We start from the raw sequence: 24,441 nt of genomic DNA on the forward strand, positions 1-24,441 counted from the left end.
TCCCTATGAAGCCAAATTATTCATTTGTTTTAATTTAACATATGATCTGAAAACAGATCTTGTTTAATCAAAAGCTGCCGGGGTTTGTACATCATAATGAACTGTGATGCAGAAATGTAGCTTATTTGCAGTCCAAACGTCATTGCTCGGGCTCATTTGCTTTTTTGCATGACAGATTAAACAGGTCTGTGATCAGCTTCATGACTCACGGTCCGTGGAGGTACAGTAACCTATGTTTACTCAGAGACAACAGAGAAGAGCCTGTTTCAAAAAGAGTTTCCTCTCTTGTCAAATAATCCACCTCTGGCTCATTAATCGTGCGGCGGCAGAACGCCAGAGGGAATCAGCAGCTATGTTGTAGTTGGACAAATATAAACATATTATAATACTGTGGCTAATGATTGACTGGAAAACAAACAGCAGAGCTCATGGCTTTGTTATTTATACAGGGAGCATTACCATAACCCAGATGGTATCATCATAGGTAACACATTATTCAACCTACATTGTGAAAGATGGCGTGACAGGATGAATAACATTGTGTGGTCAAATTCTTCCCAGTATTTACAATTAGAAAGATTCATGACTGAATGATGAGGTATTGCATCACACTGGACATGTCTTTCCTCCTTCCCTAATGACCTAATATAATAACTTGACCATTCAGAGGACAGACAGATTATTGTGACACTAAATTAAACAAAGGAAATTATTTTTAGAGATGGATCTCACCTTTTTGTCCAGTTTTAGCCAAGTGTAGTAACCTTTGCCATCCATGTACTGAAGTCCGAAGTACCAGACCTCACGCAAGCCGATGGTTTTCACCACCTGCACAGAGGGAAAAGAGGGAAAAGAGGGAAAAGAGGGAAAAGAGGGAAAAGAGGGAAAGATTGCAGATGATTTTTATGTAAAGAAGTGGTTTGGTCTTTAACATGTTTAAAGATAACTGTATTCTAACTGTACTCTGAACTGTGGAAAATAAACTCCAATCAAAACAATATGACGTCTCCAAATGTACTCAACCCGCTGCAACCAGAGATTGAAAAAACACAATTAATTGACTTTCAAAATAGTTGGTGATTTTCTTTTCTGTCACTCCACTAGTCAGCTCTAAAACACACACTGTGAAAAGCTTAGTTTTCCACATCACTAGGATACAAGGGTTGATTTTCATCACCATAATCCGTTTATTATTTTTCATGATCTTTTTCATAGATCGAAGGCATGAAAACCCAACCCATTAAACCCAGCAATACCTGCTATTCAAGGAAAACAGATTATCATATCATGATCATGTGAGTCAACACAGAGATCACACCTCAAAAATCCATCTGGGAGTTACATTTTTCCAATAAATCTAATGCATCACTATCCGTGTTATCGGCAGAGGAGCAGGGAGTTGTGAAACGATCTTCGAAAGATCTGCAAACTTCGGGAAGACCTGAAGGACCTAACCTTAAGGTGACATACTCAGGTACCAGAGTAATCTGCTCACAGCCCTCATAGTGTTACACATTCCCAGGCCTGAGGATGGACTTGGCTACAGTAACGATTCAAACAGTAAACTACTGCCAAAGTAAATAAAATAACACTCTTGAAAAACACCAAACGATTGTTCTCCTCAGCACTTTGGCAAATACTTTTCCAGAAAGCCAGATTGTCACATGGATTATTCACTGTCACTGTGGGTGTTCTCAGAACTCTATGTTGTTTGCTTTATTTGGAATAATTTGATATAATTGTTGCATTTACTCCCTGATTACCGTTTAGGAGCTGTAAACAAATCCAAGTGCAAGCAAACAAGCTGTGCTCTCATTGGTCAGAAATATCACCATAGAACTCATCTCAAAACCTTCCTCCTCTTCCTTCTTTTCATTGCATTTATGTAGTTAATGCATAATCACTTAGTAAATACACTAAATACCCAGCACGCTAGAGACTTTAACCAGAACACAATGTCTTGATGCATCTCATCAAGAGTCCGCGATTGTTCCTCAGAATCAGGCAAATTAGATGAGATTATTCATCGAAGTGAGACGTTTTTTTCCATCATTTCTATTATTATATTCTAATTGCTTGATTCATCCGACCGAAAGCTAAAAACCCAACTATATTTGTTTTTATTCCATGAATGAAAAGGAGTCTAATCTTCAAAACAGAAAAGATGGATCCATACATTAACAATTGTATGTAAAATAGTTGCAGATTCATTTCCAATCAATCGTTTTATAACTCCAGCTCTAACCGGCACACCTACCATTAATGCATCTTGCAGCTAAATAAGACTGGAGGGTTTGATTTAACATGAAAAGCCACATGACATCTTGAAACCCAAACTAACACATCATGAGCACAAATGTAATTTTGGATAAGACCTAGTAATGGTGATATGTTCCCATAAAACGTTAAGAGCGTTTTCTGTACTTGAAGTAACACTTAGCTCACGTCTCTGTTGCAATATGCCTGAGCACACATGCCAACGAGGGCTGCTCTTCAACAAAGTGCTCCTATTGTTTGAGCGGTGAGAGGACTGATGCTGTATGACGAGGGCGTGCTGCATGACCAGCATCCTGTCTCTGAATCAAGGAACAGACCTAGAGGGAGGCGGGGGGGCTAGAACTGCTCATTATTAACGTCTGAAGGACAGATTATGAGCCCGGGTTTAATTTCAACCACACTGGAAACAGTATTTATGATCAACGATTTGAAGACTTTTGCAGCCCTTTTTTCACTTTGCAGCTGAGGCAAAAAGTCAAAAACGTACTTCTGAAATAATCACGTGTGATGCTGTAGGAGTTACAGTTTTCCACTGGGTTTCAGAGGAAAAAACCTCATCGACCAGAGGCTCTTTATGGCCTTCAGAGAGGCTGAGCGATTTTCCAACAGCATCAGGCTCTGGCAACCGATGTTTGTGACTGTGCTGTTAGCGCGGCAATATATTTTTTGAAGGCATCACTGCTAAATTCCCCACCCAGTCACCAGGTGAGGTGCCTGGAAGAAGTATGAATCAACAGGATGGCACTTCAGCCAAGCCAATTCCCTTTTAGTGGCTCATGTAGGGCAGGCTGACCTGTGGGAGTGAAAATGAATGGCTTTGATTTAGGGGACTTTTCTGATGGATTGTTTTTTGTGCGACAACAACAAGTACTGGGAGAGGGGGGGCTGAAACGAGAGAGCATCTCACCTGTAATGAACTCATAGGGCCTCAGAAAACAACCAGCCCTTTCATGGGGGTTTTGCTTCGGGGTCTACAGAGTGAGACGTAGAGAAACAGATTGGGCTTCCATTCAGATAAATGAAGCACTTTCTCAGGGAGTGAGCTGCTGCACAGAGGCTTGGTACAAACTCACAAGGAGGTAACTATTTAACCCTTGTGGTTCATTTGACGAATAGATAAACTAGTTTTAATAACATGCTACACATATTATAAACACCTGCTGGCAAAGGATACTGGAAATAGTATAGTTCATTAGAGGAGGATTAAATCTGAATGTGGGGACGCAGGTTCAGTAAACTATCGCAGCAGGTTGCTTTGGCTCGCTGCCTTGACTTTAATGTGTGGCTATGACGGGGCAATGTACACTGATGCTGAAAGCTACTCACACCTGAGATGTTCCTTTTAAAATAAGATGAATTAAACAGAAAACCCAAATAATGTCATGTCAAAGCTTGTTCCCTGCTTCAGACTTGTTGCAGGTTGAAGTAGCACCAGTTGCAGTGCCACATAGGAAGAGTTTGCCTGACTTCAGTCAGCAGCCTCGTCTGCAGCCTCGTCTCACAGCAATCTGAGAGAGAGAGAGAGAGTTCCACTGCCTGGTTTATGGGCGCTCGGGCTCTGTGGTGAAAGTGAGGAATGCCACTGGGCTGAAACAGCATTATTCACTATATCCTCTGGGCTGAATAACGCGGAGTACTCCAGCGACTCAGGAGGAGTAGGGAGGGGTTCACCCAGTCGGGCCCCAAACAGGAGCCAGCACAAAGATGAAGGAGTGTGTTCTGTGGTTTTGGGCAACTGGCCCAAAGAAAAAGTGAGTATCACTGTCAGACCACACATAATTGTGACTGAACAGTAAAAGTAGATTAAAAAACCGTTCTGCTACAACACTCCAGCACAGAATGATGCAATATGTTCCCTCCCTTTGGCTGAACAGCAGTTTTTGAATGTGGCTTTGACATGTGGGTTGGGTTTATAAGTGAACTAGTTTCATTTTTTGCACCTGGCACCTGTCAACCAGATTATTCAGTTCATGTTTTCAGATGTCAGCCATCAACCTTTTTCCTGCTTTGAACCGATCCAAAGCAGTCCTGAGGCCGACAGCCTTTGGGATTTTTCTAATTGTGTCTGATTTCAAAATGAAAACAGCAGAGTGGAGCGTCCTTTGGAAGTGAAACTGTGCGAGGGTGTGTAGGGGAGTGGCAGGAGTTTGTCTTTAAGAGCAGCATCACAGGGACGAGGGTTATGATCAGCGCAGACCACACCAGGCCTCACACTCAGGCCTGGAAATGAGCTCAGTGCTGTTAGTCAGCATTTCCACTGAGCCTGTCAAAACCGTGTGAGGCTGCCAGCGTCTTTGCAGCTGATGACTGCCAAAGCACTCGTTTAAAACTAAATCAGGATGCTGACAGACTTCAGGGACCGAAAAATGACGACTGAATTAAAAAGCAGACTCTGAACAGCTGCTCCGATTTCAATTTTTCGATCTTTAATTTAACTGGCGAAATCTACACAGGTCGAAAAAAAACTGCAACCAGTCTGAAAAGTGAAGCCGTTGCAAAAGTGCTTTTCACTTCCAAGAGGAGGCGGCGCTAGTGGCAAAAAGTCATGTTGTACAGAAGTCTGTGAAACTACTTCTCACTTGATTTACTACCTCATTAAAAAACAATCCTGACAATTTCTAGTTTAATCTTTTCTTCTTACATAAAACTAGCAATTGTATTTTGTAAAACTTGGTCCCATCTTGAGTAAAATACCCAATTTAGCAGCACACTTGTGATTGACAGGTCAATACCATTGGCGTTATTCGGTCTGTTTGATCTCAGTCAAATGCTCTTTAGCTTTGGTTGTCTAAAAATATCTCCATCAGAGCTTGGATGTACTTTTCTACACCCTTTTAGGATAACTTTAGGTTGAATGACATCCAGATGGCGGCATTCAACATGTCAAAGAGAAGGCTTCAAAACCCTAGTACACAAACGCTGACAATAGCTGGAGACCTTATTTACAATTTAGCTGAGAAGCTTTGTAAACAGTTTCCCATGTTCAAATTAGTAAACTGTATCTTGTTTGAACTGAAATAGAGCACTGAACTGTCTCTGACTCTATCACAGTGAGAGAGGCATTATCCGTGGCACACCCTAACAAGAGCCATTCTAACAAGTAGGCGGGGGAATTCACCATCACCTATAAATAGGGAGGTGTCAAAGGCGAATATCTGGGTCCTCCTCAGCTACTCCTTTTCCAAAACAAAACCAGCAGCTTTTGTGCATTGGTTAGGAGATATTGTTCTTAACTTGGTTATATTTTTACCTGCAATGTTCCCAACACAAAGGCTGAATCCCTTGACATGCAGGCACAATACACATAGTTGGCTACACTTGCTATTGAAAAACGAGTTGTACAGGAAGTGGCTAAAACAATGCGTTTCCTCCCCCGGCGCTGTCATACAGCCTCAGAGGAGCTCACGCTAATGACATGTCATATACATTTGAATTTCAGCGACGGAGCTTCACAATAGGATGTTACAACAAGAGGAAACAAGCAAAGTAAATCCCTATTTAAAAATATTGAAGAGCCGATTGCCAGGAGCCACAAAGGTCATGGAGACTGCTGTGACACATACATAACCCCTTCCTCAACACACACCTAATCAAAGAGCTAATAATCAGTTTGAGGTTAAAAGACAGTGGGATTAATTGTAAAAAAAAACAAAAAAGGAGAGAGTTAAAAAGCTATTCTACAATATGAAGGATTTGAAGTTTTGGTAACCTTATATAATCTGGTATTTGAGTGAGATTGCCTAAAAAAGGTGAAATGATACCATTCATCATTTTTATATTTCCCTTATTGTGGCGACACCTTTTACTATGCACTGCTTTCATTCAATAAGGCCATTAATATTGAGTTTAATAAATGTCTGAAGTTATCTTTGTTAAGCGGAAATTTCTCATTACAGACGGATGCCATTTATAATAACCCCTGAACCTCAGTGTGAAGAAAGAGACTGATAAGGACACTTGAGGCAGAAATCTCCTGTAATCTCTGTCAGTAGGAGATAACTTTTCAGACCTGGATGTAATGAATGGAGAGAGCTTTGGAGGGATGATAACGAGAGCAGACACTTTCTCCTTTCCTTACACAGAATGCTAAACTGTCGAATTTTTAATAAATTGTACAACATTACAACTCTAGAATGTTAAGTCCATTAAAGATGGAAGTTGTGGCAGTTTAGGAAAAAAATGAGTGAACAATCTGTAGCAAAAAATAAAGCAACGGCAGAGCACAGCTTGCCTTAAAACCCAGATGCGAACCAAATCCCAGTTTAATTTAATTTGCAAACCACTAAGAAGAGGAAAATTGTCCAACACAAGAGTTAAGGGGAGTGATGGATACCACTCTCGTGTGTGCTTCAACTACTTAGCTGGTGGCAGAAATTGGTTAGCTTAGCTTAGCATAAGGACTTGGTACAGGGTCTTCTCTATCCACAAGGTGAAAAATCCACTGTCCACCAGCAGCTCCTAATATCACAACGATAGACTTTGTTTATTCAACTTACAGAAAACCGTTCATTTAACTCATTCCACTGGAACGCGATGGGCTTACTTGTATTGATATTCTTTATAAATATGGCTTCATTCCAAAATTGTAGGAAAAAACATTGTTTGTTTGTTCAAACCCCATTGATAACACATTTATAGGTCGGCACTGTTGCTTGAGGTCAATACAGAGCTGATGTTCACTGTACCTGGTCAAACAGCTGCTTGCCGGTGGTGCTGGGCTGGATGGCAAACTCCAGCTCAGCGTCCATGGTGGTGACGCGCACATTGACCTGTGGAAAAACATGAGAAAGAGAGGGTTGAAAAGCTGACCCAGAGTAACAGAGAGGTTCTCACAGGTAAAGGGCCCATACGAGGTAAACCAGATGACAGAACACTGCTGTGGTGTGTGTGGGGGGTGTATTTGCAGAGTAAACACACAGGGCTCTGTGTTTATCTCTGCTTTCTCAGAGTGAGACGGGCCCATTGAAGGGAACTCTGCTGCTAAATCTACAGGTTTTTGGTACGAATATTCAGTGCTAACTAAGTTTAATTTTAAAGAACATACAAGTTCTAAGAAATGGTCACCTCCCATTTTAAGAACTTGACCAAAAACAGGAATTATTGATGTTCTTCTGGATGACTAAACTGAAGGGAGGAGGGATGAAATACTACTTCAGACATTCACTCCCATTCACAGGAAAAATGTCTTTCAGTTCTCTAGTTAATGTTTGATCAGTGGCCTGCGCACACAGAAAGAGGAGGTCCATCCAACTGAAACCTGCTTCAAGAGGAGAGAATTGAATGTCCACTTACTCGGACACACCCCAGTGATTAATGTTCAATTGAAAACCATAACAAAAAGTATTACTGAATAATGCCATCTGACGTCAAGTGTGTGCCATGATGGAGGTTAACAATATTCTGCATTGTAAGTTTGATTAGTAATCAGTAAATGGCATTTGCATTGCACACAAAAGCCATGCAACAATGCACAAATATTTACAATAGCTGCTTTGAGGTAATGAGCATACTGACTCCCTTCTAATAATGTCAAATGTCTCTGGTATTTGCGGGGGTTATGAAAAGAGCCTCAAAGTATTGACTGAACTTATTAATGCTCAGTGAAAATGACACAAAGAGGTTGTTGGACACAGGGTGAAGAGAGAGGAGTCACGCTGACAGAGACCTCCAGTGACATCTTTCATCTCCAGCCCATTGTGAGCGGTGCTGGACAAATTCAATGACGCCTACTGGAAAAGGGATGTCTGGGCGGCAGCGGTGACTGGTCCGGTGATTCAGAGATCCGCTGATTCCTATGAAGCTACACGGGGATGAGAAACTAACTGACAGGCTTAAATCCTGCAGAGCGGGCAAATCCAATCAGCATTGGATGGAAAGAGCGTCAGCACAGTGGTGTCCAGGATACTGTAAGAACACAGTAGTCTAGACAGCGGATTTTCAAGGAAGCCCTATTATTTTCATCCATGTGTCTGCTGCTTTCACAGTTGGCACAATCTCTTAGGATCAAAAACCAAGATTTTTGGCAGAGCTTCATTCACCTAAACTCCACATAAGAGTTTGTAGCTCTGTCCCAAAGTGCCACATATGTGTACAATTTGAAGTCCAAAGAGGGCAGCTTATAACAGCTTCAAGTCACAGCTAAAAAGCAGAGGAAGGAGGGGAAGCACTGCATTTACTTTACACGGCCAAACAAAGATCCCCTTTCAGCTGCAATGCCCCAACAGCCCCACGCTATCATCTTCTACACTCTAGGGGAGCAAGATTACCAGAAACTACCACGTAATTGCAGACGAAGTGATCAGAAACTGCCCTAATAAGCGATATTTTCCCTCTCCCCTGGTTTATAAAGGATTATATGATCTGGCAGCAGCAGCTCTGACACATATGCGACGCTTCTCTAAACATCACAGTCTATGTACAGCCGTTACAGTTGGAAACCTAGAAAAACACACCCTAACCAGCAGAGAGTGGAACATTTGAATATGTGGAGCAGACAGCCCAACAGAAAGCACTGAGTGAGTAACATCTGATCTCAGAGTAAGTCCTTCAACGGTAACTCACAATAAACTGAGGCCCTTCAGAGCGGTAAAGAAAACATGACACATAGGTTAAAAATATACCGGGCAAGGACCCAGAGTTCCACAATTAGCAACTTGGTCAGAGGAAAGTACCGACGCGGATATTAAACGAGTAAGCCCCTGCTCCACGAGTCATAACAGTAACAACTGACTCACTGATTTTAGCCACAGGAGCAGTGGTTCCCAAAACAAAGCAGTACACATGTTCACACTCTTGGTGCCAGGTATCAAGCTGTGGTAACCAAAAAAACAATAACAAGTAACACAAGCTTGATGGTACTTCATTTTGAACTATTTTTGTAGTTTTACTTTAATTTTCTTATTTTCTTATTTCGTCTTATGTCCTATCTATTTTATTTATATATGTTGCTTTGTTGGAAGAGTTCGGGAGCTAAGATTTCCATTGCCATAATTACACTGTTGCACCTGATAATAAAACCTTGAACACAACATTTCTTAATTATTTAATGGAGAACAACTTTTTCTGAAAGTGTTTTTGCCACATTAAAAAACATGAATTTAAACAGAAACGAGTTTATTCCCTTTTTCGCCAATAGTCTGACACGAAGACTGATACTGATCTCAGGTCTATTTGGTAAATACTGAATCTTCAGCCAGAAGCTGTTTTGCTGAGCTTAGAATAAAGGCTAAACAACAGTTAACTTGTCTCTGTAAACCATAAGAACAATCCACCTACAGAGACATATAAAGCTCAATAATTACCATGTTTATTCCTTGTTTCATTTGTGCAAAGACGTGCAAAGATGTAAGGAGGGATTATATGTAATGTGTCAAATGAGAAGCCTTGAGGTTACCTTCGGGCAAAGCTATGGCTGTATCCCAAGGTTTCCAGTTTTTTAGCTAAAGCTAAGCTAAAAGTCTCGTGGCAGTAGCAACATAATTATCATAGAGTCATGTTTGTGAGTGGTGTCAATCTTTATAATGCTAGAAAAACAAGATCACAGTATCCCATTCAAAATATAAAACTATCATGTTAACCCTTAAATATCAAGGTCCGACATAAGTTGATAAATATGAAAAAGATGGACACAGAAAATAAAACCATTCAGACAGAGATCAGTGACGTCTCATAATGGCTTTTACCTTATCCAAGATGTACAGCCCTGAGCTAATCCACAAAACAACTACAGAGGTAGCGTTTAGCTCACAGCTGGAGCCGATACCATAAGTCACTTCCCCCATATGTCAATGCACCGCTAAGGGAACTGTTCCTTAAATGAATCAAGCCATCCCTCAAGAATGTCAAATATTTCTCTAGATCCAGTCCACCCTTCATAATGATTCTAACCTGTAAACCATTCCTTCAGACTTCTCAATGGAGAGGTTAAGGAGCTGCTCTGGGTCGCGTTAAAGAAATGAGGTGGTAAACCTCAGTGGCTAAAGTGTGAATAGGTTGTACTGCATTCTTCAGTAAAGACCATTCAATATTTAACCCCTTTGCATAGCTTGCATGGCTTTACAAGAGCCTCTTGTAATGAGAGTCACCATGGGGATTCGTCAGAGTAATAGAACCATTAACGACGGCTATTAGTGAGAGGGAACTCATTGTGTCCTTTATTTAGGTCTTAGGAAGTGATATCTTGAAAGGGTACCTCCGCAGGCTCGGTTGGCATTACGTATGTGTAATTAAAGAATGAAAGCTCAAGGACTCGTAAGCACTTTTGGATTTGTAAATCAGGTCTCCAGGGCGTTCCAGGAGTTACTAATAATTTAAAAAAGGAAAAGATACTAACAATAGGGAATGGACATGAAATAGGAAACACCCATCTATGTTGATCATGACCACGCCTTGTATGGTTTTTGTCACGGGGCTGTGACCGCGAGGAAACAGGATTCTGGGAGAGCCAGGGAGCGCGATCCTTTACTTCTGACAATGTGTCATTCAGATAAGTGAACCATGAGTCACGCAAGCAGAAATACAGGAGCCTTAACTGCTCCTCAACACTGGTCAAAAGTCTTGCCGCTGGCCCTCTCGGTCATAAATATTTCCCTCATTCAAAAAATGTTGGAATGTTTGAATTCATGCCAAGTATCTGAGCTGTAGCAATCAGACTATGAGAGGTTTCTGTGCCAGTGTGCTTCAAACGTAAGGCACTTTGTTTTGGTTTGATAAAATACCTTCTTTTGTTAATTACTTTTTAGTTGTTTTCAAGACGTCATTTGATGTACGGCAAGCATTTTAACGTCTTATGACCACGCAATGGTTACAGATAGTCTTAGAAACTAAAAATGTTATTGTAATTTGTACTTAATTTCATTGTAATATAAGACCGTAAATTCAACATCTTTGGACAAAACAAGTCAATTCAAGGCATTGCTGTAGGTTTGGAGAAATAGCTAATGCCAAATATATTCAAACAATGGAAAGATTAAACAATTATCGGATTCATCAAGGAAATAATCAGCAGATTAATCAATATTCAAATAGTTTTGAAGTATCTGACTGTAGGGTTTCATTTTACCATCATGGCACCATCCCCTTCCTCCCACACTAATAATCTGGCTACAGCCTGGAACTACTGTGGCTGGTTAGACTGGTACTCCAATTTAACACTTCTCACAGAACTCAAAATATGAACCCGTATGTACATCCAGGCTAAAAGTCAAACTCAGCATTTCCTGGATTACTTTGGGAGGAAGCTTTCGGTCGGAAAGCAAATCAAAAGGAGCAACTTTAATTAAAACAGACTTATTGTCTTATTGATATTATGTTACAAAGGCTGCTTCAGTCATGAGGTCACATATTGAACGCTCAGTAAACCAGAGGGAAAGATTTAAACAAGCAAGGCCTGTAGACTTCTCTTGATCTCATCGAAAGGAAAACAGTCGAACATTATCTTCCAAAAAGACGGATGTTTTGAGGAGGCTGGACCCGGCCACTATCAGACGGTAATGATGTCATTTCCACGGCGACGCTCATGACAACCATGAAGCCTTTTCTAAACAAACCGACAACAGACTTTATGACACTGACCGGGGCTTTAGTTGATGTCACCACAAAGATGCTGCTTCTTTCAGCAGCAACCTGCTTCTCTCATGGTCTGAGAGTGTTTAAGCAGATATTTATGTTTCTGGTTTTGGCTTTTTTTTACTAAAATGTTTCCCATTATAATTCTCTCTGCCATGTTTTACTGAGCAACTGTCTGTTTTAAGCATCATGACTTAAAGGGTCCCTATTATGATCACTTTCAGGTTTCATTTTAAGATTGTGTGGCTCTACTGTGACATGTCTCCATGCTTTAACGTTCAAAAGCTCTTTATTTTTCTCATACTGCCTGTGCTGCTGGACCTCTTTTCACCCTCTGTCTGAAACCAGACGCCAGTCAGCTCTGACTGGTTTGCTGGCCAGCTCTGTTGCGACTGGTCAACAGCTTAGAGATGTCCCGCCCTTTAGCCTAACACATACAATGTGTTGGAGTGCTAGCCAATAGAAGCACAAGTGTTACATAGTTATGTCACTATATTCCGGAAGTAAACAAAGGAGTCCAATCGGGGTGTTTCAGGAGTGTGTGGGAGAGAAACTCCCTCTGGAGGGAATTTGGGGATTTTAGCCTTTGCAGACCATTTACATGCAAAAGCAAAACCCCCATATTCTAGTTTTTAAATTAAGGGAATATTTTTGACTCATATCCATCTATAACACATTTGCATCATATTTTCCTCAATACTGTCGAACACATATGCTGTTATTCTAGAAATGTCCACACAGTGAGCTGACTGACTGACAAACTCCACGAGTGACAGTGAAGTATGTAATCCCAGGGGTGGGGCAATACGTGTCTGGAATAATTGAGGGCCTAAAACCTGTTCATATATATAGGACAGTTTCTTTAATGTCCCCTTTTGTCTTTTCTTTGCTTTTTTAAACACCAAAACTTTAAGTCACTTTTTCTTCCAAGTTTCCAAGATTTCAAGTTGACTATGTCAACCCAACATTTAAGTGAGGAGCAACCTCAAATTTCAGCTTAGAAAATAACTTCAAGAGACGAAGGGAGAACCCGGTATTCATCTCAAACTCCTGAGGATATAAACATGGCATTTTCCACCCCCACTGTTTATCATGTTGTACATCATTACCGAGAATGAGGTCATACATACAGATCCTGTGATTATGATCGCCTACACTGTATAACATGGAAACAGTGCTTAACTGTCCATGTCTCGATTATAAGTTTCACAGTTTCTGTTCCTAGCAGAAGTGGATGATGTTCACTGAAACATATGGGACACCCCCAGGATATAAGAAGCATGTGATTTGAGCTTTCCCCTCAGACACTACTGATAGAAGTTTCTAAGAAAAAGAATGCACATTAAGTCCAGGAAGAAATGACAGTGTTCTGGTTTTCGTTTAGCCCCCAAGAATATTCCAGTTAAATGTTAAAACCTGTATTTTGTTTCAGGCTTAGTTGCTGTGACTTTAAAAGCAGGGACAAGTTAAATACATGTCAAATGCTTCACAGTGATTATTACCAGCTTGAATCTTCTCTGATAGCATCACTGTAACATCTGTCACTCCCAGGAAGTGATTTATTTCTCTTAAATAGGCAACAACCAAACATAAACATTCACCTCCCAGACCTCAACAAATGACTCCTGATTCAAAGACTCACTCAGTATATCACACTAAATGTAATATTCTTCATCAGTATCAATATTCTACCATTGACTGTGTCACATAACATTACCATAACCTAAATTATCTTACAATAATCTAAATTAGGGAGAAATACTTAGAAGTACTAGAGTGTAGGAATACTCTGTTACAAGTAAAAGTACAGAAGTAATAAACGTAAAGTAGCAATAGTACAAGTACTCGTGCAAATTGCTCAATTTCTGATAATATATTATTTGTTAAGATTGTAAATATTGCTGCATTAAAGTGTTTATCACAAGTTGGTAAAGGTGCAGTGAATTGTAATCACTTGTGAATGTTACTCCAGGTGTAACTAAAGTCTTATTTAATTGTTATTATGTTATCATTTCTTAATCTAAATCTGAAAAGTAACTAAAGCTAAATGTAGTGGAGTACACTTTTCAACTTTGAATTGTAGTGGGGTAAAGTATAAAGTAGCTAAAAATGGAAATACTCAAGTGGAGTACAAGTCTCTCAAAATTGTAATGAAATGCAGTGCTTGAGTAAATCTACTTAGTTACTTTACTGAACTACCGAAATAAGCTAGTTTGTGAGATTAATTAGACTAATATGAGAAAAATCCTTCCGGAAACAGAAGATTTAAGGACGCTTATTCACCTGTCAAGTTTTAGTCAAGCTTCACCACATAAAAAGCAGTGATGCTACGAGTGACTGAATACATCAATAATGAAAAGTGTAACTCACCGCTTTAGGCATCTTTTTGTCTTTTTCCTTGCTCTGTTAAATAAAAAAGTGTTTCCAAAGAAGAGACCAGAGCTCCGTGTGCCTTCCTGAAAAGAGAGAAAGAAGAGAAACGAGTTTCAGACTCTTCGGCGTTACTTAAACCCGGCTGAGAGCGGCACTCCTGCAGGCGACAGTCATCAGATGAATCACCGAGAACCACCAAGCTCACAGCAGCTAGCGAGCACAACACCGGAAGCGCACATGACTGAACTTCAAAATAAGAGCTCAAGTCTGGTAACTTCTGATCATCTCTAATTCCCACTCTTTACAAATTCTGAGATTGTAACTCCAATTTTGACTACACCAGAGCTTTATCTAATCCTATTCTTTATATTAACAATAATGTATATGTATGTATACTGAAAAAGGCAAATGTGCCACCTGGATGTCCAATCAGTGTTGATCAGTGCTGCACACTCTGTAAGGACTTTGAAATCACTAAATTTTAAAAACGTAATTTCATTCATTAATCTTTGTGCGTATTTTAATGGGATCTATTCGTATGTGAAAGCACACATACATAACTCTGTTTGAAAGTTACTTTATGAATAAAATGTTGTGAATTTAGTTTAGTAAAGGCCTAATACTGACGTTAACTGTTGATAGAGCTCAATTTGTTCTATTGATCAGTTTGTTTTTCTATTCTCTGCCTCTGGGTAACTATTGGGAGTGCATGATTTAAAACATTGTTCTCTTTGCATGCATTGAAAACAAGCTACATTTCCAACAGTTAAATGGCATACCAAAATAGAAATTGTGTAGGATGTTATGGATGAGGATACATCAACAGTTATGTGGATCAATCGGGGTTTTTTTCAAACCAGAGTAAACGGCTTAAGAAAATCAGCAGAGGATGCAATAGCTGATCCCTTCATTAAATCATTTGAACATGAGCCCGTTGTACAAAAATACACCACAAGAGACGTTTTCAAATTGCTTGTCCAACCAACAGTGCAAAACTAAGATTTCTTTATTATCACATTCAATTAATTATATTTAATATACATTAACGTACACATTTACCAATAATATTTTCTTCTTTTTTCAGTCATTTAGGACTTATTCTATATATCAAACATCATCTAATTCATAGTATTAATGCCAGGCCAACTCTTTCGTAGTTTTAAAACTGAATGGTTTTATTCTGAAATTGAACACCGGAAGTCCCAAAGTTATGTTCTACCTTGACGCTGTTGAATCATCTACAACAGGCAGGTTAAATATGCTACTCAAAGTGCCTCACCCACTAGCTATGATAAAAGTTATTTCCCCACCCTGCCCTTTTTCAATGGTTTAATTTGACGCTTTAGGTTGCTAACAAACCCACAACCCAATTCTCACAATTTTGAACACCTAAACAAATAAACAATATTCCTACACAAAAGATAACATTTACGGTAGGGGCTTCTTTTCCTGTCACAAATATCCCTTTGAGGTGGTAATTATCTCAAGAAATATATTAAAGTGATGATTTTCAGGGCATGTTTTCACAGTATGGTTACGTCTATGTTGTGGGTACACACCCACAGCGACAGGGAAACGAGTAATTCCAGCTCTATGCTTGATCTGCATAGGCGACATATGTTTGACAATAAAAACAAATCGTAAAACGGTTCAAAGATGCTTTGTGTTTAAGCTCAGACTGTAATAAATGTATTATTCTTTGTGAGGGAGCTTCTTCAGCGATGCAGTCATCCTCACTGTAATCCCACAGACACCTGTTGTGAGATTCAGGATCTCCTTTGTGCAGAGCCAGCAGAAAGCGGGGGGAAAGTGTGTCAGGTGTGTTTTTGCACAGCTTTTGCCCCGCTACTCTATCCTGAATGCTGGAGTCAGTAAAAGAGATGGGATGTCCAAAGTCTTACCGGAGCTGATGAGATCTGGAGATGAGATGATTGTCCGAAACTCACAGGCAGATTTCCCCTTCCTCTGTGCAACCCGGCGCAATATGGCGCTCTTCCATCCCCCTGCGGTTCCTGCTGTCACCAGCAGGCTGCAGGAGCTCGGGCGCACAAACCAGGGGACCTGCAGGGGGCTCTGAGGGGCTCCCCCAAAAAACACACAGTTTCATTATTGCTAAGGGGACTTTTTGACAGATGTGGAAGAAGATCTTTCACTTAAAAACCCCAAAATAATACTCAATTACAAAGTAAAGGTCCTGCATCCAAAATGTTACTTAAGTAAAAGTACAAAAGAATTAGGATCAAAACATCTTAAAGTACTAAAACTAAAAGTACTCATTATGTATAATGGCTATTTTATATATATATATATATATATATATATATATATATATTGTATTACTGCAGTCTTAATCCATAAAAATAATTCCATAAATCCATAATTAATGAGTCAATTTCGTTTTTGTACTTATAAGCGTTGTCTCACAAATGTGGTGAGTAAAAAGTAAAACATTTCCCCTCTAAATTGTAGTGGAGTAAAAGTCTGAATGAGCATAAAATAGAAATACTCAAGTACAAGTACCTCCAACATCTATTCAAGTACAGTACTTGAGCACACTTAATTACTTTCCAACCCTGCTTTTTTAACATGGATTTGTTCCCACTCACTGTAGGACATTTTGTAGATTCAAATCTAGATTATACATCAGTCGATTATGTTTGAGGACTGCTGGTATGGAAACTGAAAGTATTGCATCATTAAAATCCCAACGATTGCAACCTAAATTGTGAACCCTGGTATTTGTACTGTGAAAACATAATAAACAATGGCACTACAGTTTTTGGCTCATTTCGGGCCATAAATGTGCACTCTTAATAGTGCAATTGTTAGATTTGTTCACATCAATAATAATTACAACATCCATTTAATTTCTCATTATAAAGTAATGACCAACGTATGTGCCAGCCATATCAATCATGTACTTTTACTGTGTATAAATTCACATTCCATACTAATAATCCCTGATAATGTGATTATAAATCAAAGACATATTTCCAAACTCTTCAGAGACATAATGTAGCTTATGACGTCATTTTTCCTTCTAGTCATGTATAATATGTGTATGAATCACAGTTTTAAACTTGAGTCTTTGACAGGGAGTCTTATCTGTGTAAATCAAGTTACCTGAGATAAATACACTAATAAGAAAACAATTATTTGAGTAATAACTATAAATACCATCTATGACTCTTGATAAATAAATGAAAACGTCATGTGTCTGTTGTGTAAAGACAGTGGTGTCACCTGTCCTCCACGCTGATGCATGACGGCTCCAACTTTTTTTACCTTACCACATGAGGGAAGCGCGACTTCCGCACTGAGAGGGCGGCGTCATGGGTGAGCCGGCCAATCAGGCGACGGGATTAAAATAGAGCCGTATATATTAGAGGTTAGACCCACTTCTCGCCATAACACGAAACCAGCGTGATGTGGCGGTCCTTCCTACCACTTTGTACTACTTAACCGGCCATTGTCAACATAACCCCTCCCTTAGGTACTTTTCTCAGCGTATTCAATAAGTAAACAAGTACCTAACGTCAATGTAAAAATAAAAGAGAGGAAAGGAAACTGATTTGAGTTTAAATGAATGGTTTTTTTTCCTGTTCTTAGATTGCATGTTACAGTGCATTAAAAATAAATTACTGAGTTTTTTTTACTGTAAGGGATGTTATAATGTTTAGTCAAAGTCAACTTTATTGTCTTTTATATTTATTACTGGTAATGTCTAATCATATTGTGTTAATTTAAAGAAGTGTTGTTCTTTTTGTTGTTTTTTCACATAAAATGTCAGCACTGATCCGTAGTACATTTTGAATTACAACCTACTTTTTTACCCAAAATGTAGTTGACAAGAGGTTGTGGTGGGTTTCTCCGGTATTAACTTGTTTTTTTGTCTTGAGAATGTAACACTGCTTAGGACTGGTATTATGTTTAATAAGAACAACACAAAAAATGGTGTTTGTGTCGTTCTTTCACATAACTAAGGCAGAAGTGTGGAAAATAGGCTACATCAAATTATTCCAAGGTATTTTTTAGTTTGTTTGCTTTGTTTGTTTTTGCTGGTAAACTAAATATAGCAGAAATGGCAGTCGGTCAGAGCAATGCAAAACAGTGTTGATTTGCCTGTTACGGCTCCAGAATGAGTTGCTGTTTGTAGACCAATGCCAGATGCAAATATATACAATTCACAGAAATGTACTTTGAATGGTCCGGGCCTTTTTTAAAAACCTGTCTCCCTCCTCTTCTGTGAACTATATATATTCTTCTTTTATTAAGTCTTTAATTGAAAACTAGGACAGTTCAATACCCTGCAACAGGCAGGACATTTCTTCTGATAAGTGGAATGGAAAAATACAAAGCCTGAAAGAAAAGGTTGTTTTTTTCTTCTGCAGCAGAAAACAAGGAAAAGGAACATTGTGGTGTTTATGAACTTCAGATCTTTCATTTGCATTAACATGTAAATGTGTAGGAAATCCCTGCATGCAAGGGTAAGCTAATCTTTTCATACAACTTTGTTTTGAAAACCCCGAAACTCTACACTATTACTACACAAAGTAATACCTAGTAGGTAAACAATGAAAGGGGAGTGTGTTTTCTGTAAGAATGAAAACATTTGTCCACCTGCCTGGCCACAGTATGAACATACTGATAACATTGTTAAGAAAAAAACACATTTATCACATTAGTATTGCTGTCGATATATAACAAACTTTTGGATTCCAAAATATTGAAATCCTAAAACAGTGTTGAAAAAATAACCCAACTTCAAACACTGATGAAGATCAGCGTTCAAAGAAAAGTTTAAAAATCTCTTCTTAATGAACAGAAATCCTCGATTGATACTGTAATATACAACGATAGGTCCAGATGAGTTATAAAAGAGTAAGATTTTCCACAGTTTCACAATGTCCCTACAATCATATTCATATTTTAAGATTGTTAACACATGACTCACGGTAGCTTAGTCAGAGAAAAAACATTTTATTTTTGAGAATGCACTCATGCCCTTGACCTTTCTTAGTGAGATATTATCACTGTGTGTCTCTGAACGCCTCCTGTCTCTTCCAAGCGACATCATCGATGATTGCTGAAAGATAGAGTGAGAGACCAGATGAAGACATTTCTGTGGAAATATATGACACTAATTACCTGTAATGTTTAAAGACAGCCACTAGATGGCACTGCAACAGTGAATATGCCCTGATGACCCCTGGAGGAGAACCTGTAAAATACCTTTCAGCTTTTTATCGTTTTACTTTAATCCATCAGCTGTTTAGTTTGTTGAAAAAAATATCGAAATAGTGAAAAAATGTATTAAGTATTTATCAAAACATTTTCAAAATAATTTCCTGCCAGCCATTGGTTTCAGCTTTTGAAATGTTAATGTGTTTTGCATGAAAACAATATTTTTTATTCATTTCTAATGCTTAAAGATACATGATTGGGGTAAAAGGTACAATGTTTTCCTCTGAGATGCAGTGGAGCAGAGGTATAGGAGTCTGCTGTTTGCTGTGTAAGAATTGTGTACTACTTTGCCAGCAAATGAAACCTGGAAAATACAAACATCCTAAAATAATCATGAAATATTGAGAAAGCAGGTTGGAAAACTAGAGCAGAGGAAAGTTTTCTGCACAACAGGGATAATAGAAAGTGTATTCCCTTACTGTCCAGCAGCGCTCTTGCCGTGTATCTTTTCTTCAAACTGTTGTTAACCTCAGCCATTAGCCAGGGGAAGAAATTAGTTTCAATATCTAGAAATCAAGCAGAAATATGGTAAAGGGTTAAATCATCACAGTGATCTCATCTGCTACTAGTCATAGATCACACTGCAGATTTGATTAGACGCCGCTGTGTGCAGGGCAGCGCAGTGGTGCCCTCATGTGTCAAAAACGTAAAATGGTTGGTTTTAATGGAAGCAGGCGATGGTGAGCAAAGCAGCAAAGACCTTTCTTCACGGGGTCATAGAAGTAGCCGTGGCTTCTCAGGGAGGTGAAGACTGCGGGGAGGAGGTCAGCCAGGTACTGCTGGGTGAACGCCCGCGCAGCAATCTTCTCTGCAACCTCTCGTTCTTTCTTCAGCACCTCCTTCTGCTGGGCAACTCTACGCTCCTGAGGCCAGAGTGAAAACAAGCAAAAATAATATTTCAATGTTCATCCGAGCTGCTCTATCTGCTGTCCCAATCATCTGATGCATGGCAGTTTTTTTTTTTTTAGGTGAACAACCTCAAGCACACATCTCCAGATACTTTCTTGAGCTAAGGAAACGGGATCTTTGCTTGAAATACATAAAATAACTGGGTCGTTCTGGCAATCCATTTCCTCCACAGACAAAGAAGACACCAAAACATACAGAAACTCAAATGAGAAAAACACACTCAGTTATAGTATGGACACACTAATTGATTGACAAGTGGAAATGTTCTGTAGGAAATAAAAATAATAATAACAAAGTGATTAGCGCTTAGCAAAACGGATAGGGACGAGATTTTAAAAACCGATAACTTCATAGATAACTTTGCTCCAAAAGGTTCCACATAAGTTCATAAAGGGCCACTCTAATATTGTTTTACTGAGTAAAAGCACCAAAAATTTGAATTAAGTATTTTCTAAAACATAAAGTAATTGTGTCTAATAATTGGGAGTAAGGAGTAAGTTAGGGATCCATAACAGTTCAACGCGAAAAATGTAGTCATTCGCTTCATCTGGCTATAAGATTATCGTTTGATCAGATTTGACTGACAGCGCTGTCCCGGCAACATTAACAAACAAGAAGTCTGATTCATAAATACTGATTGTTGCAACGGATATAACCTCCTCCAACACCAGCCCCAGAAGAGCATAGAGAACATGATTTAATGTAGAAATCTCTGTTGTGAAAGCTGACACTGGTGATGTACGGCCACATTGACTGTAGTTTAGGTTAAAGGAAATAGCCCGATTCCATCTGAATGTTCAGGACATGAGTCCCTGGTTTCTCCTGATATTCCAACTTTGGGGTATACTTGTTCCTATAAAGAGATTTAAAAAGGGAATTCTCATTTACATACCTTCTCTTTACTGCGGCGCCTCTCCTGCTCCTTAAGCCTCAGTACCTCCTCCAGCTCGTTGTTTCTGAGCTCTCTGAATGCCCTCTGCTGGGCCCGCAGACACGCCAGCTCCTCCTCTTCCATCACTTCCTCCAGGGACTGCTCCACTGTCTTACCCACCAGGACCTCCAGCACCGCCTGCACCTCCCTGTCGAAGTCAAACAACTGGAGAGCATACTCGTAATAAGTGGTTAGATATTTTGAAACATAAGGGTTATTTTTTTCCTGCAAGCATTTCCTTTCAATTTTGGCTAAAATGTGTTTTACTAAAACTATGAAGCATTGAACGGTTTATGGAGTGATTATTTAGATGAAACACCACATTATGTTGACAAGTTTTTTTTAATTCATTCAATTCCCTAACCTTGAACAACTACGGGTTAAGCATTTTCCAAATTGAAGTTTTTTTTTTAATCCTGTGTTAGCTATTTCCTACCTCTCCCTCCTCTATCTGGGTTTCAACATCTTTTCCAGATTTGGCAGGTATGAAGAGCGGGGTTGCTGGTTTGTCCAGGAAAGCATCAGTCTGGCACTCGATATCTGTAGCCACTACAACATCACTTAATTCTTCCAGATAAAGGTCTGAAGTACAAGAGAATGACACCACAACTTTGGTTTCAAACAGTGTGTGATAAATTCACAATGAATCAATTATATTACAGATGTTTTGAAGCCTTGCCTGTTTGAACATCAATGTGTTTTCTGCCCTGCAAGGCTTCAGGGGTCCTGGTTCTGAACTGCTCTCTGGCTCGTTTTGCAGCAGTGGCTCTCCTCCTGATCTCCTGTTGTCTCTGTATTTCTGCAGGGTCTGGCTGAGCTGTCTATCATAAGGGGAAGACAATACACATGTTGTAAATAGAATGGCAAAGAAGCTAGGCTTCTTGACAATGATATGAAACTCATACTTACAGCTGGTATGATTTGTTGGGCGTAAGTGTTTCCTCTGACAACACGGCGGTCATACATAATGTTTCCATAATTACTCTGGGTCCTACATCATCGGGAAAAACACAGTCATTTAGTCAGCTTATTAGTGACTGATCTTTACACCTTTGCTGGTATTTTCATGGTAACACTGTAATTTGTCAAGAATTCTTTGTTTACCATGGATGCGTGTCGGAAAAACAATTTTCCCCTCGAGAATACAAGGTTACATGGGGTGGGTAATGGTTATGCCCTTTTGGGGATTAAATATTCCTTTAAGTAAAGATGTTGATACTATAGTATAAAAAGCAAAATGATGAGTAAAACTCCTGTATTCAAAATGTTAAATGTTTTCAGCAAGATGTATACAGCTACAGAAGTGGTTTTTTGAAGAATGGACGTTTTCATAGAGTTTTCATGGAGTATTACTCAATGTATTTTTGAAACTATGAAAATCCAATTTATTGTAATGGCATAGTCATAATAAACTTAGACCTGTTTGACTATGAGTGTTTTCTTAAGGTTCAACATGACTATGACAAATCTTTCACATGTTTCAAATACAGTTGCTCTGTGATTTCTTGTTATTTCGGTCTATCCACAGAGCAATGTTCAACTCCATTTGAGCAGAGGAAGCATTGCAACACAAACATGAAACTTTATTATAGTACTTTTAATATTGAAGCAATGAAGTGTGAGTAGCATGTTTTGTTCATGTTGTTAAGGTCAAACCTAATGCTTCTGATTTCGCAATGTACTGATTGGTGGTATCTACTCAGTGCATCATATTTTACAAGCTGATGAGTTAGATCATTTTTATTTTATTCAGTTGATAAGACACTTGAAACTATAGCTGTCAAATTAATATAGTGAAATAAAAAGTTCAATGTTTGCCTCTGAACTGTAGTTTGTGAACATGAGTGACTATTATGGTGTGTTAGCTACAGTATGCTAGCTAGGTCCGCCTCCTTCATTAGTAGCACTGAAGCAACGTTAGCACTTAGCTTAGCTTAAATCAATCAACAAACTCACTGTTCGGACGGACTCTCTCTGTACTTGGATCGGTCCTCCACAGGTCTGGGCCGACTGGAGAAGGTGTAACTTCCGTTTTGATCCCTCTTGCTGGGTGACACAAAAGCCATTTTCTGTCAGAAACTAGTAGAAATCATCAGGTAACGTTAGGTTAAAGAGTGACAGTTGGCAACGAACTGTTGTAGCAACCGTCTCCAGGAAGTCCAGTGTAACGGTCCTTACGTCACTTCTTTTATAAATAGGCGGTAAAAAAGTTTGTTATGGTTTTTACCCTCCTTTAAAATTGATTGAATTCAATGTGCAAATACAAAAGCAATGAAAAAGATCATGTTTGGTCTAATATTGCATAATATGTTGTATGTATTGAGCTTTATTACATTTTTGAAAAGCTTTTTACTGACTTTGGAATAGTTTTCTAAAATCAAAGGCAAAGTGGACCTTTTGTCTTTTGTTGGAATAACTTCCAATGTAAAAAACTAAATCAATATCATACAAGCTACCTTTTTCCACCAAATTAGAAAGGTCACCTATGCACCTTAAGTGGCTTTTCTTGTTGTGTTTCAACACTTTTCAGTTCTTAATATAAATCAGTGACGTAAGGACCATTTCCTGTATAGGAGTCAATAGATGACAGACAAAGTGAATTCTTTCCTGCACTTATTTATGAACTTTATAAGAAGAACTTAAACATTATAAACCAATTATATATTTTCTGCTAATATCACAGAGAACGTTTGAAGACAAAATGTAATTTTTAGTTGAAGTGCAGGTTGTTGTTTTTTTGTAAGAAAACAAAGATGTCCCCTTAAAGACTGATTTGTTATGCTCATATACAACACTGTAATGTTGGCATAGGCATTTTAGAGAGGAAAGCAGAAACTTTGCTCCACATGATGTTAACCACAGACAGCTTTTTCAGCTTTACAAAATATCAGAAAGTTTCAGAACAAAATAGGGCACCGCAATAAATGAGTACAAAGTTGAGAGATCTGCGGTCAGAGTGACGACTGAACAGAACATCTGCTTTCCATATCGGAGGTTTCATGATCGTGCCGCAGCTCTTGCAAATATGATTAGTGACATAACACACCACACTGAATCACAAAGAATCATTAACACTTTATTCACAATAAAAACGATCAAACATGATGATTAGTACTAATACTCCTCAAAGAGATAAAACA

General features: G+C 39.0%; 2 protein-coding genes across 4 annotated transcripts in view; both read right to left on the bottom strand.

Annotated features, from left to right (window-relative positions):
* Positions 1-16,209, bottom strand: part of ezrb (ezrin b) — a 29,976-nt gene extending 13,767 nt beyond the window's left edge. For 2 of the 3 annotated variants that reach the window (XM_063901918.1, XM_063901915.1), the window contains exons 1-3: positions 14,215-14,401; positions 6,963-7,046; positions 733-828 (exon numbers count right to left, since the gene is read on the bottom strand). In XM_063901918.1, the coding sequence (XP_063757988.1) occupies positions 733-828; positions 6,963-7,046; positions 14,215-14,226 (192 nt within the window). In that variant the 5' untranslated portion in view covers positions 14,227-14,401. Of the gene's footprint in view, positions 1-732; positions 829-6,962; positions 7,047-14,214; positions 14,402-16,118 lie in introns of those variants that run through there. The other variant, XM_063901916.1, reaches the window with a different exon arrangement.
* A 2,973-nt stretch (positions 16,210-19,182) lies between these two features.
* On the bottom strand, positions 19,183-23,449 carry rsph3 (radial spoke head 3). The gene is made up of 8 exons (XM_063902423.1): positions 23,258-23,449; positions 22,211-22,292; positions 21,981-22,122; positions 21,738-21,883; positions 21,263-21,466; positions 20,162-20,324; positions 19,881-19,967; positions 19,183-19,303 (listed from the first exon to the last, which is right to left on the bottom strand). Exons 1-8 carry the CDS (start codon positions 23,365-23,367, stop codon positions 19,248-19,250), a joined length of 990 nt encoding a protein of 329 aa, XP_063758493.1. The 5' UTR covers positions 23,368-23,449; the 3' UTR covers positions 19,183-19,247.
* Positions 23,450-24,441: the final 992 nt, after the last annotated feature.

Source organism: Eleginops maclovinus, chromosome 15, assembly GCF_036324505.1.
Source record: "Eleginops maclovinus isolate JMC-PN-2008 ecotype Puerto Natales chromosome 15, JC_Emac_rtc_rv5, whole genome shotgun sequence".
Classification (NCBI taxonomy): domain Eukaryota; kingdom Metazoa; phylum Chordata; class Actinopteri; order Perciformes; family Eleginopidae; genus Eleginops; species Eleginops maclovinus.